At 34.9% G+C, this 19,089-nt stretch overlaps 1 protein-coding gene across 7 annotated transcripts in view; it reads left to right on the forward strand.

Annotated features, from left to right (window-relative positions):
• Fstl5 (follistatin-like 5) overlaps positions 1 to 19,089 on the forward strand; it is a 668,565-nt gene that overhangs the window by 487,242 nt on the left and 162,234 nt on the right. For all 7 annotated transcript variants that reach the window (NM_001271195.1, XM_039102752.2, XM_039102749.2 and 4 more), the window contains exon 8: positions 10,900 to 11,020. In NM_001271195.1, coding sequence (NP_001258124.1) covers positions 10,900 to 11,020 — 121 coding nt within the window. The remainder of the gene's footprint in view (positions 1 to 10,899; positions 11,021 to 19,089) is intronic.

The raw sequence follows: 19,089 nt of genomic DNA on the forward strand, positions 1-19,089 counted from the left end.
TAAGGTTAAAATTAATTATGAATCTGCAGAGGAAAAAGTATGTTAAGAATTGAAGAAAAATTGACTCATCTGGGACCAAGTTTGGTTACTTAGACCAAGTTATGCATCAGTATATTTCAACATTTTTGTTTGTAAAATGAGACCTCTTAAATGGGTTCTTTCAAAGATGAATTTCTATATTTTTTTTAAAAATACCACATACCACTTGAAATGACAATTTAGAGAATGCTTATTATATTCAAAGTAGAGATGGAATATTAAAATTTGAATTACTAGGAAAAATCTGTTCTGTAATTAATGTTTTGTATAGTTATATATTGAAAAAGGCTGTAGATATAAACTTTTGTTTGCATTTGGGAAAACAAAAAAGAAAAGATGGACAATTAGCATGGGTCATGTATATTCTAATTTAGAAAGGAGAATTTTTTTTAGCTAAATGAAATTTCATATTATAGGTTTGCTCAAACTGCAATAAGACACTGTAAGTAAACATTTTTCAACATAATAATGATAAGTGATTACATTTTAATGACTCCAAAACCATACTTCTAACACCTTACAAAACTCGAAAGATAGTCAGGAACCAGAGACAGGGGCTCAGGAACACATGCTATACATATAAATACATACAAGAAACACTTGTCTTCATATATAGAATTATCACCTTCTGTATGATTTTAATTTAACCCTTGTTACATCTCCAAATAAGAAATTTACACCTTCATGTATTTATTAATGTGTGGGTACTTGCAATTATACCCAGGTGTCTGTGCTGAGCAGAACTTTTCTGTTCTGTTTTCCATTAAGTTTGCTTCTATTAAAGAGTGAAGACTATCTCTGGTCCTATTTTCAAGTTCTTTGCATATTTTAGTCAGGTGTGTTGGAACCTTCCCAAAATATCCCTGACTTTGTTAATGAGTGTACATACATGGAATTTCTTCTAGGTCTATCAGTATTTGCCCTTTTTTTGTATTTCCTTGCTAAACTCACCCAGCCAGCTAGGAACAGATACTTAGGCATTCACTCAGAGCTTAGGGGACGGAGGCTTGTTGAACTCTTGGAGTTGAGACTAGGCAGGGTACATAGTAAACTCCTGTCTCAATAAATAAAAACATCAAAATAATGAATAAAAAGCTGAAATTACCATCTACCAGGAGCATCTTCAAGTCCTCCAATGAAGCCATTAATGGATTATGTATTCATCCTGGAAATTCTTCATGCTATACATATAAATACATACAAGAAACACTTGTCCATATTAAGGTATATATATGAAAGTATAATTTCAGAAAAGAATGTTACAGTACACTTTCAAAATTTATGTAGAGCTTAATATGTGTGTATATAACATTACCATGAAAAGATATATCTTTTCTTTTAGCATTTTAAATATTTTTTACCAGAAGAAGAACAAGTTTGTTCTTATCTGGTCTCTGTGGCTTGCCTTCTACATGATGATTTGCATTTATATGCAAATCCCATATATATGTGTATTTTGTCCACACCAGATGTAAGACATTTTTGATCAACAGTAATTGTTCTCTGCTCTTACTCTGCAAGCTTTAATGTTTAGCTTTAATGTTTCTCACTAAAGTCTTATAAAATTTTGTTTCTCTCCTATTAAAATTTGTAAAAGCCAACTACCTGAGCACCATTTCATTAAGACAGTCTTCACCTTTTTAAATTGTTCTCTCGTGGTTTTCTGTTTGTTGAAAAAAAAAACCAAGAAGCCTCATTTTTAATGGAAGTCTGTTAGGAGTGAGTTTTAGCAGGTACTATTGGCTGCAGCTCCAAGTTTCTTGTCCAATGCATAATTCATGAGACTTTCTCTGTAACAGCATCAGTTACTTCAGGAAGTTGTAGAAATAATGTATGAATAAGATTATATCATATGATAGTGTGATATTTGGACTTCACCTTGTACTTTTGGAAATATTCTAGTTTGGTTGCCAGTGTGCCATATGTTTATCCTGGTCACGACAGTTCCCTTTTTGCTCCTGACTGTCCCCTCATGCTCTTCTCTCTTTCCTCCTTCAGTGTTCTCCTCCCTCCATTTACTCCCTGTCTCTTATTTCTAATGTTAATATGATTGGCTATTGCTGCTGTTGTATAATTCATTGTAAGAAGACACATTTGATGGCTTTAGGACCTTAGGGCTCTCCTTACCTATATTCAGATACTTGGGATGGAACTTCAATAACTAGACCAGCATGCAAGCTTCTTTATATGCTGGGCCATAGTGCCCACACTGACTGTGTCTGTTTAAAACATTGTTCGTCTCTGTCAGTCCCAGGTTCAATACTTCTGTAGTGATTTTCTTGATTTCAATCAATCTGTAATTGGGTGAAGCTATTTGTAGTAGAAATGCATATAACACAAGCAGAGATAAAGTTTTCAATATACCACACATGCTTTTGGACCCTGCTTAAAAAAATAGGAATGCCACTGGGATCCATAACATCTTAAAGACGTAATGATTTTTTTGAAAATCACAATTTGAAGTGAAAGTATTCTTTGCACATAGGTGTTGATCCAATGACGTTTTATAAAAATGGGTAAAGGTAATTACTCAGGTTACAGTCATAGATACTGTACACGAATTAACATAATTAACACACTTGAAAATTGAAGATGACCCTGAAGGTGCCAAAGTTAAAGTCAAAATGGGGAAGAATGAATAGGTAACCAATTCTTGGAAAGTGCATGAGCCTCTAGTTAACTTTTGACACTATAAAAAATTAACTATTAAGATATGCTGTAGAGAAGGGTGTTATTGTTAACCATTCTCAGAGTTCTGAGAATCCAAGGACATAACAGTGACTTTAACTTTGCTCTGTTGAGGACCTCATTGTTGGATTACAATGGTCAAGGGCTTATGTGAGGGGCAACAATTACTTAACCTGTTAAGAGCAGAAAACTAAGAGTCGGTTTCTACTTCTTTTTATTCATTTTTAAAATTTTTCTTGCATATTTTATTTATTTACATTTCATATGCTCTCCCCTTTCTCCCCTCTCCCACACCCCCTTCCCCTTCCCCTGCTTCTCTGAGGATGCTCACCCGCCCACCCACCCAGTCCCACCTCAACTCCTGACCCCACCAGAGCTCCCAGGCACTAAAACATCAACCAATGAGTACACATGGAGGGATCCATGACTCCAGCCACATATGGTTGCAGGTTTCTTTTTCTATAAGCAACTTAGTTTTCAGAAAACACAGCAGTCCCCTGAGAGGAATCTCACCATACTGAAAGGCAACACCTCCTTTGACCGTAACCCATCAGTTCCCACCCATTTCATTGAGTCTATATGACATTCCCAACTCTCACTGAAGACCAAATTTGGAACACATGGACCTTGGAAACACCGCAGCAGTGGGCAAAACTTCCTTATCTGTGTCTCAACTATCTTCTTTGTTTTTTATTTAATGCTTCAGAGGGAAGACAATGTGGTGTGGCATGTAGAGATAAAACTTTGGATTCTCTCCAATCTATTTCCGGTTTAAAAGCACCAATTAGGAGCCAAACATAACTAGGGAACATATTGTCATCTTAATATCTGTCACTTCCTATATAGTGGGAGGATTTTAATAAACTATGTTCTCTAGATTTGAAATGTATATTTGAAAAATGTTAACAACAATGTCTAGCACATAATAACCAAAGAATTAAGGACCAATATAGTACGTTTTTATTTTTATACTGCTCATTGATAACCTGTCCTATTAAAAGATTTTATTGAAAATATATTTTCTCATAAATATATAATTATCATAGTTTTTATCTCACTTCCAATCAAATACCCACCTTATCTAACCCTATGCCTTCTTTTTTTAAAGAAAATGAACAGAAAAAAAGAAACAAAATAAACAAAAAAATGAAAGAAACAAGAAACATAAGAAACACAGAAAACCCATTAAAAAAGAAAGTAATGAAACCATATATATACATATATAAATAACCATATATATAAAACCATATATATATGTAAAGCCATATATATATATATATATATATATATATATCAAAGGACAACATAAAAAGCAAATCATTAGTTAACAAAAGGATGTACATTGGTATTTAAAATTATATTGAAATCCAGGAATCTTTTATTCGTTCACTGTTTAGGCTAAGCCTTGACACAAGGCAGACATTGGGGCAGTTACTCTGAATGGTTAGTGTATTGCAATCTTGGTGGTGGTTTTTGTCTTTGTGCCCTTCTGTTAGAGAGCTTGGGGGGTGTTAGGTTTTTTGAGTCTCTGTCTTTCATAGTAATTTTAAACATATTAAATGCCATACTCCACAGTTCTTTGACTGTTTTGAGGGCTACTATCTACTTAGCATTTTTGAGTTAAACAAGTTTGTCTTTTCTTAGTTGTTTCAACCTATTTCTTACAAACATAAGAGACCAAATAAATCTTTAACTTTGCAATTAACTATATCAGTACTTAGTATAACTTGAATGCAATTCTGAATAGATTAAGGATATACTTATTTATAGGGTGACTGACTAATAACTAGTATTTCTTCATTATAGTAGTTTTATGAGACTAAAGCCTATTAGGTTTGAACCTTACAAATCATAATTCTGAATTGAAGCTCTTTGAGTATTAAAATAAAACTTTTAAAATCATGAGCATAGGCCATAAAGAGGCCAGGCACTTTTTTATTTAACCTTTTTATGATACGCCATCAGAGAACTAACTGTTTCCCGTTTGATTAAGTTTAAGTCGAAGCCAGTGTCAGGACAAAAATGATTAACAAGGGCCCTGTATGTGATCTGCTCCTTAAGCTGAAAGGAGGGGGTGCAGGAGCCTGGGCACAGCTCAGGCAAACTGAAAGGGAGAAGGTAGATTCTAAAAGCCAGTGATTCTTTTTTTTTTCCTTTTTTTTGTGATGTGATTTCTTTCTTTTCTTTTTTTATTAACTTGAGTATTTCTTATATACATTTCGAGTGTTATTCCCTTTCCGGATTTCCTAATCCCTCCGCCTCCCCTTCTTTATGGGTGTTCCCCTCCCCATCCTCCCCCCATTGCCGCCCTCCCCCCAACAATCTAGTTCACTGGGGGTTCAGTCTTAGCAGGTCCCAGGGCTTCCCCTTCCACTGGTGCTCTTACTAGGCTATTCATTGCTACCTATGGGGTCAGAGTCCAGGGTCAGTCCATGTATAGTCTTTAGGTAGTGGCTTAGTCCCTGGAAGCTCTGGTTGCTTGGCATTGTTGTACATATGGGGTCTCGAGCCCCTTCAAGAGCCAGTGATTCTTAACACTATTATTTGCCTATTATTTTACCCCTTCAGTCTATAACAGAAAACATCAGGCATGCATATAGAGTTGACATCACATTGCATTATTTATTTGATAGTAGCACTTTTTAAATAAAAATTTCTGTTATATTTATTATTTCTCTCATCAAATCCATAATCATTTCAATAGGGTTTGCCTCAGTCCTATTTATCATAATCGTCTCCCCCTCATGACCTGATTGCTGTTGTTGAGTAAGATTTCCTTCATGGTAACCGTCATAAACTAATGAAGACATTTTAATCATTTAATAAATTTTAAAATGTCCCATAGTTTATATATGTTTAATCATAATTTTTAGAAGACAATGCTAATGTTAATAGTTTAAACAATTCAGTATCTATAAAATCAATGCCAAGTGCATTACCAAAAAGTTTGCCTGACTCTTACATATGAAAATATGGAAGTGAAGTATCAATACCTCAATAAACAAACATTTTTAATTTTTTGTCATATTTTTTCCATCTTTATTAGCTTGAGTATTTCTTATTTACATTTCGATTGTTATTTCCCTTCCCCGTAACCAGGCCAACATCCCCCTAACCCCTCCTCCTTCTATATGGGTGTTCCCCTCCCCGTCCTCCCCCCATTACCGCCCTCCCTCCAACAATCACTTTCACTGGAGGTTCAGTCTTGGCAGGACCCAGGGCTTCCGCTTCCACTGGTGCTCTTACTAGGATATTCATTGCTACCTATGAGGTCAGAGTCCAGGGTCAGTCCATGTATAGTCTTTGGGTAGTGGCTTAGTCCCTGGAAGCTCTGGTTGCTTGGCATTGTTGTTCTTATGGGGTCTCAAACTCCTTCAAGCTCTTTCATTCCTTTCTAAGATTCCTTCAACGGGGGTCCCGTTCTCAGTTCAATGGTTTAATTTTTATCTTTTATCCATCTGATTTCTAGGACAGAAATTGCATAAAAATATTATCCCAATTTAAAAGTATCTTTAGAGACCTTGGTTGGTTCGTGCCATGTGTTGTTGCCCAGAATGCCTTTAGCCCTGAGTTGTTTTAAACTATCTTTTTGTTACAGCTATTATACATTATTAACCATAGACCATAAACTATAAATTAATATTTTCTAAACAAGATATGCAAACATAGTAACCTTATATATTTAAGATTGTTCAGAATTAAGTATGTAATGGCCACATATATTTACTCATTTAAAACTGAGAGACAAAAGTTTTTTTTCTTTTCTTTTTTTAAATTTTAGCTGTAATTTTAAGAGAGAAATTCCCTCTTACCTGTTGAATCCAGTTTACACAGGCACAGATATTTTGTAGCTATCTGCTTTCTTAGTGGAGAGGCTGAGAATCTTCTGACCTTTTCCAGGGCAGCTGGCACAGACCAAGCTGACTTGCTGCTAACATGATTCAAGTGGGAGGCTGGGCTCCAAGGGCAGCCCCAGTTTATCAGTGTTTGTTCTCCTCTGTTCAGCCACTTCTTTTCTAAATATGCTTGAAATGACGTAAAGCTAAGTGAAGGTGTCAACAGCCAGCAGATGCAGTTTTCATAGACTCAGATATCCCTCCAAGGGGACCCAGACATTCTATAGTACAGGAGTTAAAATTAAAAATATAAAGAGCTAATAGACCTTCTGGCCATTTTTTCCTGCAAAAAGTGATTAGTTTTTCTGACCATACTGTTAAGCTTGGATTCTCTGCCAGGTATCTGAAGACCTTGAAGTGTATATGGACTAGGTCCATTGGCTGTCAATTCCCATCAGGTAGTGGTTGGTTACTCCCTCATTGTTGGTCACGCAAAATCCACTTAGATCACCAGATTTGTAGCTGGTTTGGTGATTAACTTTTTCTGTTGGGAGCACTCAAAGGTACCTTCCAATACTAAAAAACATTATTCAGTAGGAGTGAAAGCTTCACTTAAAACCAGCTTGACTTTTAACCATTTTCAGCAATAGGTCCTTACCATCAGGTAGTGGGGAACAAACAATAACAGTAACAGTAGCCTGCGTGTTTTTTGTTTTGGTTTTTGGTTTTTGTTTTTTTTTTTTTTGTTGTTGTTCTTATGACATTCCTTTGGCAAGAGCTTGATTAGATGCTCAATTAGATGTCATGTATTCCTGGCAACTGAAGTTTCACTTGATGGGAGAAAAAAGACTGGCTTGTTAGGTGGTTAGGACTTTGTCTAACCCATTATTTGGTGATTCCATTAATATATTTTCATATATATATATGTATATATATATATATATATATATATCTTCTGTGCAATAGGTTTCCCTACAACCCATTAAATAAATGTTCCTTAGTATTTGCTAGTTTTCTTCCCTGGATTCCTTTTCTTATCCCTTTCTTTTGTCTACTGGAGCTTTCACCCTCCCATTTCAGTCCATCCCCTGTCTCTGCATAATTATGTAATAAATTTCCCCTTCCTTGGAACACCATACCCTTCACACTAGTACTTTATACCAAACTCTGTGGTGAGATGGATTACGGTCTGCTTCTCAACGGTTTAAAAACAAATATCCACACGTAAGAGTTCACTTAATGCATTTGTCTTTTTGCGTTTGGGTTAACTCACTCAGAATGATTTGGTTTTCTGTACTCATTCACTTCTTTATAGACATAGAAGCTGTTTCCAATTATTAGTTGTCATAAATATAGTGTCAAGGATCGTGGATAAACAAATGTCTCTAGCTGTAGGTAGAGTCCTTTGGAGGTGTATGCCAAAGAATGATATGGGTGGATCTTGAGAGAGAGTTATTTACAGCATCCTGAAGAAAGGCCAGTGCAGAGGTGTTCAGTCCAGTAATTTATCCACTTTATGAGCAGTCAATTTTTTTAAATGGATCTTAGCATTCGGCCTGGTGTAAGATGAAGAATCAAAATAGATTGATTTGAATTTTTGTGATTTATTCAAGATGTTTAAAACATTTTAAATATTTCCCAGACATGAGTATTTTATTTTTATGAACTTTATGCTTAGTTCTGTACGCATGTTTCCTTAGGTTATTTGACTTCTTAATGTCCAGTCTTTTAGTTATGTATATTTTACATATTCGCCCTCTATGGGATGTGTAATTGGTAAATAGTTTTTGTGTGTGTGTTTGTGTATCATGCCACTTTATACTAATAATGCTGTTGTTTGCCATGCAGAAGATTTTCAATGATGTGAGGTCCAACTGATCTTTTACTTATTTATTTTTAAGTCTTTAATAAAACATTTAATTTATGATAACATTTCAGGGCTATCTACAATATTAGCATTTGTAAAGTATTTAACAAAGCAAACTGAAATTCAATTCATTTCTAGAGGCTTACAGGATGGAATTTTAAGATACAGCAAGACACAGAGATAGTGCAGTGCTGTCATTTTTGGCCATAGGTAGAAGTGTACCGAAAGTCACGGGGTCTAAGCATGACTTCCCATTTGTTGTGAGTACATGCATATTGATAAATCATCTCTTCATGAAAATTATCTTATTAAACAGGTGCTGAACCCATTAAGTGTTCCTGCAAACTTGTATAGCATAAAATTATTAGAGAGAAGCATTTGAGACAACTGAAGTAGGGAAGATTGTGCTTACTGCTCCAAACTCCCTGCTATAAAACCTGTTCTTTAACTTTAAAGGGATCAACACACACAGAGAATGTAGAGACTCCAGGAGCCTCAGTGAGGAATCTGCTTTCTTCCTGAATATCTAGGAGGAGTAGAGAGAGGTCTAAAAAAAGCTCAAATGATGTCGTACAAAATTTATTAAAACATATAGAGGGGAAGAAAACAGTTGGAATATTTTTGTTAAAAAATGTAAAATGGATAGTTAATGAAGTGAATTATTTCATTAAGAGAATTACAGAAGCAATCATGAGCAATAACCAGTTAAAACAATATCTAATGTTCACATATTGGAATAATTCATATTTTTGCAAAGTCTGCTTTACCTAAAGAAATGAAACAATTCAAAGTAATCCTCATAAGAAAACCAAAAGCATTTTTTTATAAAAATAGAAAATAACATCCTAAAATTCACATAAAAAATCTTCAGAAATAAAAAAAAATTGGAGGTAGCATATGTTTGATCTCAAAATACTTCATAGATTGCATTAACCCAACTAGCATGGCATAAATTAAGTTTTGTTCCTAGTGTCAGTGCTAACAGTGTTCTCTTCAGAAAGCCTCTGCCTACATCAATGTTGTCAAGGCTAATTTTAGGCAGTTACTCTTTTATTAGATTTTGTATCAATGTCGCTGATCTTTTTTGGGGTTGAGTTTTGTCAAATGTGATACATATGGATCTATTTGCATCCTTTAACTTGTCCCCATCAAATTTGGCATGTTCCATTAGTTGAAGATTCTTTCTTTTATCCAGTGTGTAATTTTATTTTGTAAAAACTCAAGTGTCAGTTGGTATGGTGCTGTCCTATTCTCCAGTAGAGCTTTTAAAGTTGTTTTTCAACCCATTGAGATCTCACACTATTAACTATGTTCAAGAAAATAATATGACAAAATTTTTCTTTGATTTGTTTTTTTTAAAGGACTAGGGGCTAGAACTGTTATATAGAGTGACCCTGTGATTTGTTTAATTGAAGCACAGTCATGAAAATATAGTATTTTCATGACAGTAGACTGATTCCCCAGAGATTTTCTTTTAATCTGTGAAGATGGTGAAGTTCACAAGGACCACAGGGCAGGCTGTTGATTCAAAAGTTTTCATGGAAATGTGAAAGACAGAGAAGGAAGTGAGATCAAAATACCCACAAACAGGCATTTTCTCAGAGATCAGCAGTCAAGTTTTAATAAAGATTCTGCAGATTATAAGAGCCATCTTTCCAAAGAAATGAAAATTAGATTTGTCAGTTTTCTCCCTTACACACATTGATTTATAGAAAGGAGATTTTCTTGCTTGTACCCTGCAGTTCTAAGGCTAAGGCTTGGATTCAGTTGTGATAAACAGTAGTGAGTATTTAATATGTTTCCCCAGGAATGGTTATGCATTTGTTCTCCCAAACATCAAGTAGCATGGATATTTATTCAAATGGTCAGTATATTATGACCTTTAAAATTAAATCATGGCTGAGTGTTTAATACTGTGTTAGAGTTCATGGATAGTATAAGCAAGGTCATGATTTAATCTCCATGATTCCTCAAATAAATTGAAATGGCACAAAATATTCTATTCTGGTATATGGCTATAGTTAATTTCATGGTGAACATACTGATCTAATAGCTTTTTTGATATTTATATTTCTAAGTAATATAAAAACAGTGGATAATTTTAAGTCTAAAGATGTAAATAGTAATTTATTTTTAATTATAAAACAAATTCTCAGTAGGTATTTATTAATCTAAAATTCAAAGTATAAATGATACTAGCAATCAGTTAATTTATATATTTAAATAAAAAATACTTATATTTATCAGTGAATGCTCACTTTTAAAGGATATATGTATATATATCAGTATATATCAGTATATATATATATATATATATATATATATATATTGAATAGTAAGATAGGTCGATATCTGTTAAGTTTACATTGACAATTTAAATTCTTTAAAAATGTTTAATATATCTATTTTGCTCCTGAAAATAAGTGATTTACTGAGAAAGAAACTCTATAATTTATTTCCTTTCTGTAGGACTTTGGCGATGATGGGTCCTTATATATCACCAAGGTTACCACAGTTCATATGGGAAATTATACCTGCTATGCAGATGGCTATGAAGATGTCCATCAGACACACATCTTCCAAGTGAATGGTAAGACACATGGTGTTAATGTCATTACTTTTGTTCTGCTGATGATATCACAGTGGACTGGACAGTAACTTAATTTTAGGTTCAAATTTTTGTTTTAACATTTATTTATCATTTCTTTGAAGGCCCCACCTGATTAAAACTATAAATTAGCAACAATTTATTCATCATAAACTATTGCAAAGTAACCTTTTAAAGCATAGGAAATTATTGGTTTTAGTTGAAAATATCATTCATTAGTCAAACATGAGTTTTAGAAACACTTAAGATTAGCAATTTAAAATTTTAAATCATATCAGCTTTTTAATTATTATTATTATTATTATTATTATTATCATCAGAATAGGAATCTATCACTTATATTTGCATCATTGTATCAGTTGTAACTCCAGTACCTGCGTTGTAGATGAAGAAAGATTGCGAGTTGAAGGCCATCCTTAACTATCAAATGGGTCTAGCCTGGGAAACATGGAGCATTGTCTAGTTCTCCCCACAGTATTATTTACATGGGGCACAGTGTTAGTGGTTTGGAATGTTAATCAAAATACACATATAAAAATTTTATTTAGCTCACATTTAACTTGATTTGACATGAAATGTTATGTTTCTGGTATTATTAGTACTATGTTCCATACTTTATCATATGTAATATTTATCTACTCAGTGATCAAGCAGAGGCTGCTTTGAGAGGGTAGATAGTGTGACTGGTATACAAGCCTGCATTTATAAAAGAAACATAAAAAAAGAAACATGAGGCTATGAGTATAAGGGGTTCCCTAGGGTCTTGTGGGTTTACATCCACACTGGGGTTTCCTTTCTACAAGTCCTGGAAAGTTGTGGAAGTGTTTGTTTGTAGAGAACAGAGTATTTTAATTTGTCTCAAACAAATGATCCTTTTAAAAGTGTAGTCACTTGGAAATAAGTACTTGTGCCTAACATGTAATGGAAAATGTGTTGCAGGGAGCTTGTGACACATGGGAGGTCATGAGAACCACTCTACATGGCTCCCTTGAATGTTTCTTGCTCCTTGTTCCCTTTTAACACAGGTTTGTACAGAAAGTCATCTGGTTTCAAAAAAACAAAACAAAACAAAAAACAAAGAAACAAAAAAAATAAACATAGAGCTTCAGGTGAAAAATTCAGGGAGGTGAGACTATGTTGTAGGACTCATGCATAGGCACCATGCTTACATTCTGTTTTGTCCTCTCCTTAGTTGTTTGTTGTCTGATGTCAGTTTTTTGTTCTGAAGGGCGAATATGGTTGAAAGAGAAAAGAGACCTCAGACATGAAGCCCCACCCACCATCAACCTTAACATTTTGAAGTAATTATAAGAAATTCAATACAAACAGTTATCATTTCTGTGGAATTCTGCTTCCCTATTCCTAAGTATATAGATATCCAAGTCAGTATCAAGCTAGATGCGTACCAGCCATCCATTTATTTTATTACATTTACATAACTTTGAATTTCCAATACCAAACAAAGGTTTCCTGAGAAGACTGTGGTTTATGTAATCAAAACTGTATGCAGGAACAAAAAGCAGGAAGGCATAGGTCAACTTACGTGCTAGATCTGAGTACTTAAGCACATATTTGAACCATTTTAAAAACATATTCTGTATGTGTGCGTGTGTATTTTTGTTCATGTTACACCACCAATGTGCTTTGTATATGTTTGTATACTGTGTGTTTGTGTGTTTGTGTGTGTGTGTGTGTGTGTGTGTGTGTGTGTGTGTCTGTGTGTCTGTGTCCACATCTGTACTTGGTATATGAAGTACATAAGTAAGACAAGGCCTAGGTATGTTAGAACCTTGCCTCAGGTATGCACACACACACAAATACATACAAACACAGAAACAAAATAAACTCTTTCTTCCAAAGTTCATTATGGCCATGGTATTTTATACTTTTAAAAGACTGCTTGATTAACTGAACTATTTCTCTAGTACGTCTATGAATGTATGTATGTGTGTGTTTATTTTTCTAGGCATTGCATATTCACTGAGCCTTGAGGCCAATTATTTACCAATTTTAGGCTTTAAAATATTTATTGCATTTATGTTTCTACATAAAATTAACAAAATCTATTCTGACCTTGGCTTAGTCTCTTCCATGTCCTGTTAGGTCCTCCATATTTCCATTCATCTAATCCATACCTTCTCTCTCTCTCTCTCTCATAAAATGAATAGGAAAATAAAATAAACAAACCCAGAATTAAAAAAACCACATTAAACACTACTAAATGCACACACACACACACACATACAAATTCACATGTACATGCATATAAATGCACACACAAACATATCAACAATGGACATACAGCAACACACAAGCATACAACATATATGCATATGTATACACAGGCACACACAGGCACATCAAAACCAAATGTCTCTGCCAGAGCCTTACTGATACAGATTAAGATGATTGTAGCTAACCATCAGACTGAGCACAAGGACCCCAATGGAGGAGTTAGAGAAAGGTTTGAAGAAGCTGAAGGAGTTTGCAATTCCATAGAAAAAAACAATATCAAACAATGAGACCGCTCAGAGATCCAGGGGAACTAAACTACAATCAAAGAGTACATACATGGATGGACCCATGGCTTCAGCCGCATATGTAGCAGAGGATGGTATTGTCTGGCATCAATAGGAAGAGAAACCCTTGGTCCTGTGAAGGCTAATTTCCCCAGTGTAGGGGAATGCCAGGGTGTTGAGGTGAGAGTAGGTAGGTGGGAGTGGGAGTATCTTCACAGAAGCAGGGGAGGGGGGAAGGGAGGTTGGCAGAGGGAGGAAGGGGAAAACATTTGAAATGTAAATACATAAAATATGCAATAAAATAAATAGAAAAGAAAGAAATGCAGAATCAGAAACCATAAACAAAATCAAAATTTTAGTAAGATAAAAGATGCTAAAATAAAAAAATATGAGAAAAAATCTACAAGAACACTATTGAATTTGTTTCATGGTGGCCATCTACTGCTGGATACTGGTCCTACTTTTTAGTGTTTCATATACCCAGTAAAATTTCACTAGACTGCACATATTTTTTTCCTTTGCAAGTAGTTGTCAATTAGTGATAGTCTTATGGTTATATATGGAAGAATGTTTCCAATTCTCCTGCTTGGTGTCAGGTCCTTCTGTCTTGAACCTGTGCAGGTCCTGGGCATGGCGCTATAGTCGCTAGGAACTCATTTCTACAGCAGTTGCACAGTAGCTATAAAATTAAATTTTGTTGGTGTCTTCCATCAACTCTGGCTCTTACAATGTTTCTGATTACTTTTTTTTCACATTGTTCTCTGAGAACTGAAGCGCAGGATTCCTATATTCCATCTCATGGAGTAGGTCTGAAATTCAATCAGAAAATCATCGGTGACTCCCACATTGTTTGTCACTACTAGACCAGCTTATGATACCAACAAGTCGCCTTGGTTGACCACGGCTTTTGTAGCTGAGTTGGTGGTTACCTGTCTACTAGTAAAGGATACCTTCCAGTTAAATTAGCACTACTCAGTAAGGGTTACGTCTCCATTTCGGTGCCAGATCTACTTCTTCATGTTAAATAAAGTATGGAAGTGCTATCTTCGGCAATACAGTATTAACATTAATTTGTATAGAACAATCACTATCATAGGAAATTCCTTGGTAGTTCCCATGTAGCCCCATTGGACAGCACCTAAAATAGAAATAACCCACTTCTGACACTGGAGAATTTATCTGCTGGCAAAAGAAGTCTATTTAGGGCATTATCTTCTCCATTATTTGATGAAAACATTTAGCTTTCTTTGCTATGTGTATGTGTTTTAAGAAGTTTCTAGAGTCCGAGGTTTTCACTTAACCCATCAAGGATTCTGTGTTAGTTGTTGCTCCCTGCATTGCCTTTCTTATTCCCTGTTCTCTACCTCTCCCCGTTTAATCCTCCAGTTCGTCTTCACCATGTCTCCAAAATATGTTATTTTATTTTCCTTTCCTAGAAAGATTTTCCCTTCCTTACTAGGCCTTTACTGTACAGCAAACATCTGGTTATATGTATTGTGACCTGTTTATCAAAGACAAAATTCTATAGCTAAATAAATATACTCTCTATTTGTCTTTTGAGTGTGTTACTTAACTCATAATTGTTTTCTTCCCTTTTCTTTTTTCTTTTATCTTTTCATTTTTCAGCTCCCTTCCCTTTTTGCAAAGTTCATAAACATCCACCTCCTCTCTTTCTCTCTCTTACCTGAGAAATATTTCACTGTATAAGTATACCATATTTTCTTTATGCATTCTCCTAATGACAAACGTTGTGGCTATTTTAATTTCTGGTTGGCTATTAAGGATAGACAAACAGTGAACATAAGTGAGCATGCAGCAGCAGTCAGAGTCCCTTGGGTAAATACCTAAAAAAAGTACAACTGGATCTTGAGGTCAATCTGTTTGCAATATTCTGAGGAAGTGCCTCATTTTTCTCCATAGTGCCTCTGCAAGCTTGCATTCCCACTAGAGATGCACTTGTAATTGGTAAAGATCTTTTCACTTTCTGGAGGCTTCCACTTTGTCCAAATTATTATGCCTTTTGGCATACAAAAACTTTTCGGGTTCATGGGGTTCCACTATTAATTGTTGTTCTTCATGCCTGTGCTATTAATCGAATGTTCAGAAATTTATTTCCCTGTATCATAGGTTTTAAGATACCCCTTTGTTTCTCTTCCATCAGATATAGGGTTTCTGTCTTGCTGTAGGTTGAAGTCCTTGATACATTTGGAGTTGAATTTAGCAAAGAGATAAGTAAGGATTTATTTTCATCTTCTAAATACAGCCAACATGTTTAACCAGCACCATTTGTTGAACATGGTCTCTTTTTTCCCAGTGTGTATTTGTAAATTCTTTGTGAAAAATCAAGTGTCAGCTAGTGTGGGGACCTAATTCTGGACTCTCATCTGATTACATTGATGAACATGTCTGTTGTTATATCTATACCATCCTGATTTTATAATATACTAATATTATTTGAAAGTACAACTTCAAATTGAGAACAATGGTAACTTCTGACATTTTATCATTTAGGAATTTTTAACTATCCAAAGTACTTTGTGATTTCAAATAATACTGAAAGTGGTCATTTCAATTTATGTGAATAAATTAAACGGAATTTTGATAGCAATTATGTTGAATCTGTTGAAGGATTTTGGTAGAATCCCCATTTCTTGATATTAAACCTACAAATCTATTAACATGAGAACTCTTTCCAGTTTTTGATATCTCTTTCAATTTCTTTCTTAAATATTTTAAATTTCTTGATATACAAGTTTTTTGCTTACTTGGTTAGATTGCATATACTCAACACACACTACATATATACGTATGTAATATGTATATAATATATTTGCTATATATAATATATTAATATATAATATTGACAATAATACATTATATATTAAATAATACCGTGTGTGTATGCTTAAAGTTAATGTGAGACACATTTTTCCTCATATCTTTCAATACATTTTCATCCATATATTGGCAGGTGACTATTTTGTACTGTTGCATTCTGAGGCTTTGTTTAGAATATTTATCATTTGTTGAAGTTTTCTGTTGTTTGTATGGTCTTTAATTTATAAATTATGTCATCTTCAAATAAGGACGCTTTGACCTCTTCTTTTCCTAGTTTTATTTTAAATTGGATTTTTAAATTTACATTTCGAATGTTATACCCTTTCCTGGTTTCCTGTCCATAAATCCCTATCCGATTCACTCTTCCCTTTCTTCTATGAGGGTGATACTCCAACCACCCACCCCTTCCCACCTCCCTGCCCTGACATTCTCCTATACTGAGGGAACCAGCTTTGGCGGGACCAAGGGCTTCTCCTCCCATTGGTTTCTAACAAGGCCGTCCTCTGGTACATATGAAGTTGGAGCCATGGGTCTGTCCATGTATAGGCTTTGGGTAGCGGTTTAGTCCCTGGGAACTCTGGTTAGTTGTTATTTTTGTACTTACCGGGTTGCAAGCTTCATCAGCTTCTTTAGTCCTTTCTCTAACTTCTCGAACAGGGACTCCATTCTTAGTTCAGTAGTTGGCTGTTAGCATTCGCCTCTGAATTTGTCATCCTCTGGATGAGCCTCTCAGGAGACAGCTTCTGTCAGCATGTACTTCTTGGCATCAGCAATATTGTCTGGGTTTGGTGGCTGTATGTATATGGGCTGGATCCCCAGGTGGGGCAGGCTCTGAATGGCCATTTCTTCAATGTCTGTTCCAAACTTTGTCTCTATCTCCTCCGATGAATATCTTTGTTTCCCCTTTTAAGAAGGACTGAAGCATCTGCACTTTGGTCATCCTTCTTGAGCTGAGGATTGCATCTTGGGCAATTCAAGCTTTTGGGCTAATATCCACTTATCAGTTGAGTGCATACTATGTGGTTTATTGTGATTGGGTTACTTCACTCACCATGATATTTTCTAGCTAGATCCATTTGCCTATGAATTTCATGAAGTCATTCTTTTTTAATAACTGAGTTATACTCCATTGTGTAGATGTACCATATTTTCTGTATCTATTCCTCTCTTGAAGGATATCTGGGCTCTTTTCAGCTTCTGGCTATTATTAATAAGGCTTCTATGAACATGGTGGAGCATGTTTCCCTGTTACTGTTGGAACATCTTATGGGTATATGCCCAGGAGTGGTAGAGCTGGGTTGTCAGGTATTACTATGTCCAATTTTCTGAGGAACCTCCAGACTGATCTCTACAGTGGTTGTACCAGCTGGCAATGCCACCAACAATGAAAGAGTTTTCATCTTTCTCCACATCCTTGCCAGCATCTGTCACATGAATTTTTTTATCTTAACCATTCTGACTGGTGTGAGGTGGAATATCAGGGTTGTTTTTATTTGCATTTCCCTGATGACTAAGGATGTTGAACATTTCTTTAGGTCCTTCTCAGTCATTAGATATTCCTCAGCTGTGAATTCTTTGTTGAGCTCTGAACCCCATTTTTAATAGGGTTATTTGTCTCCCTTCTTGAGTTCTTTGTATATTTTGGATATAAGCCCTCTATCTGTTGTAGGATTGGTAAATATCTTTTCCCAATCTGTTGGTTGTCATTTTGTCCTAACCAAAGTGTCCTTTGCCTTACAGAAGCTTTGCAGTTTTATGAGATCCCATTTGTCAATTCTTGATCTTAGAGCATAAGCCATTGGTGTTTTGTTCAGGAAATTCTCTCCAGTGGCCATGTGTTCGAGATGCTTCCCCACTTTTTCTTCTATTAGTTTGAGTGTATCTGGTTTGATGTGGAGGTCCTTGATCCACTTGGACTTAAGCTTTGTACAGGGTGATAAGCATGGATCGATCTGCATTCTTCTACATGTTGACCTCCACTTGAACCAGCACCATTTGCTGAAAATGCTATCGTTTTTCCATTTGTTGATTCTTGATCTTGAAGCATAAGCGATTGGTTTTCTGTTGCTCTGGCTAAGACTTCAAGTCCTTCAAGGATAGGTATAAGGAGAGTAGATATTTTTATCTAATTCTCATTATTGTGGAAGTGTGTTATTTTCTCTCTGTTATTTTAACTCTACTTGTGGTCTTGCTATAATATTTATTATGTATATAAGGTATTTAAAATATTAAAGAATATAATAAATATTATCATTATATATGTAGTCTCTATAAGACTTTTATTATGAAGGAATGTTGAATTTTGTCACAGCCATTTTCTGCGTCTAATGAGAATATTATATGTTTACCTTTGTTTCACATTATGTTATTGATTTATTTATGTTGAATCAATCCTGTATCTTTTGAATGAATCCTATTTGATCAATGTTAATGTCTTATTGATATGTTTCTTGATATTGTTTACAATGATTTTATCAAGAATGGTTGTATCTATGTTCATAATGCGAATTGATCTGAGATTTTCTTTCTCCCTTTTGTAAGTGTAATTATCACTGTAAAAAGAATTAGGTATTGTTCTTCAAGTTTCTATTTCACAGAATAATTTGAGACCTATTGGTACTAATTCTTCTGAAGGGCTGTACTTGAAACCATGTTGCCCTGAGTTCTTTTGCTTGGTAGATATTTAAATATATC

This window comes from Rattus norvegicus, chromosome 2, assembly GCF_036323735.1.
Source record: "Rattus norvegicus strain BN/NHsdMcwi chromosome 2, GRCr8, whole genome shotgun sequence".
Taxonomy (NCBI): Eukaryota; Metazoa; Chordata; class Mammalia; order Rodentia; family Muridae; genus Rattus; species Rattus norvegicus.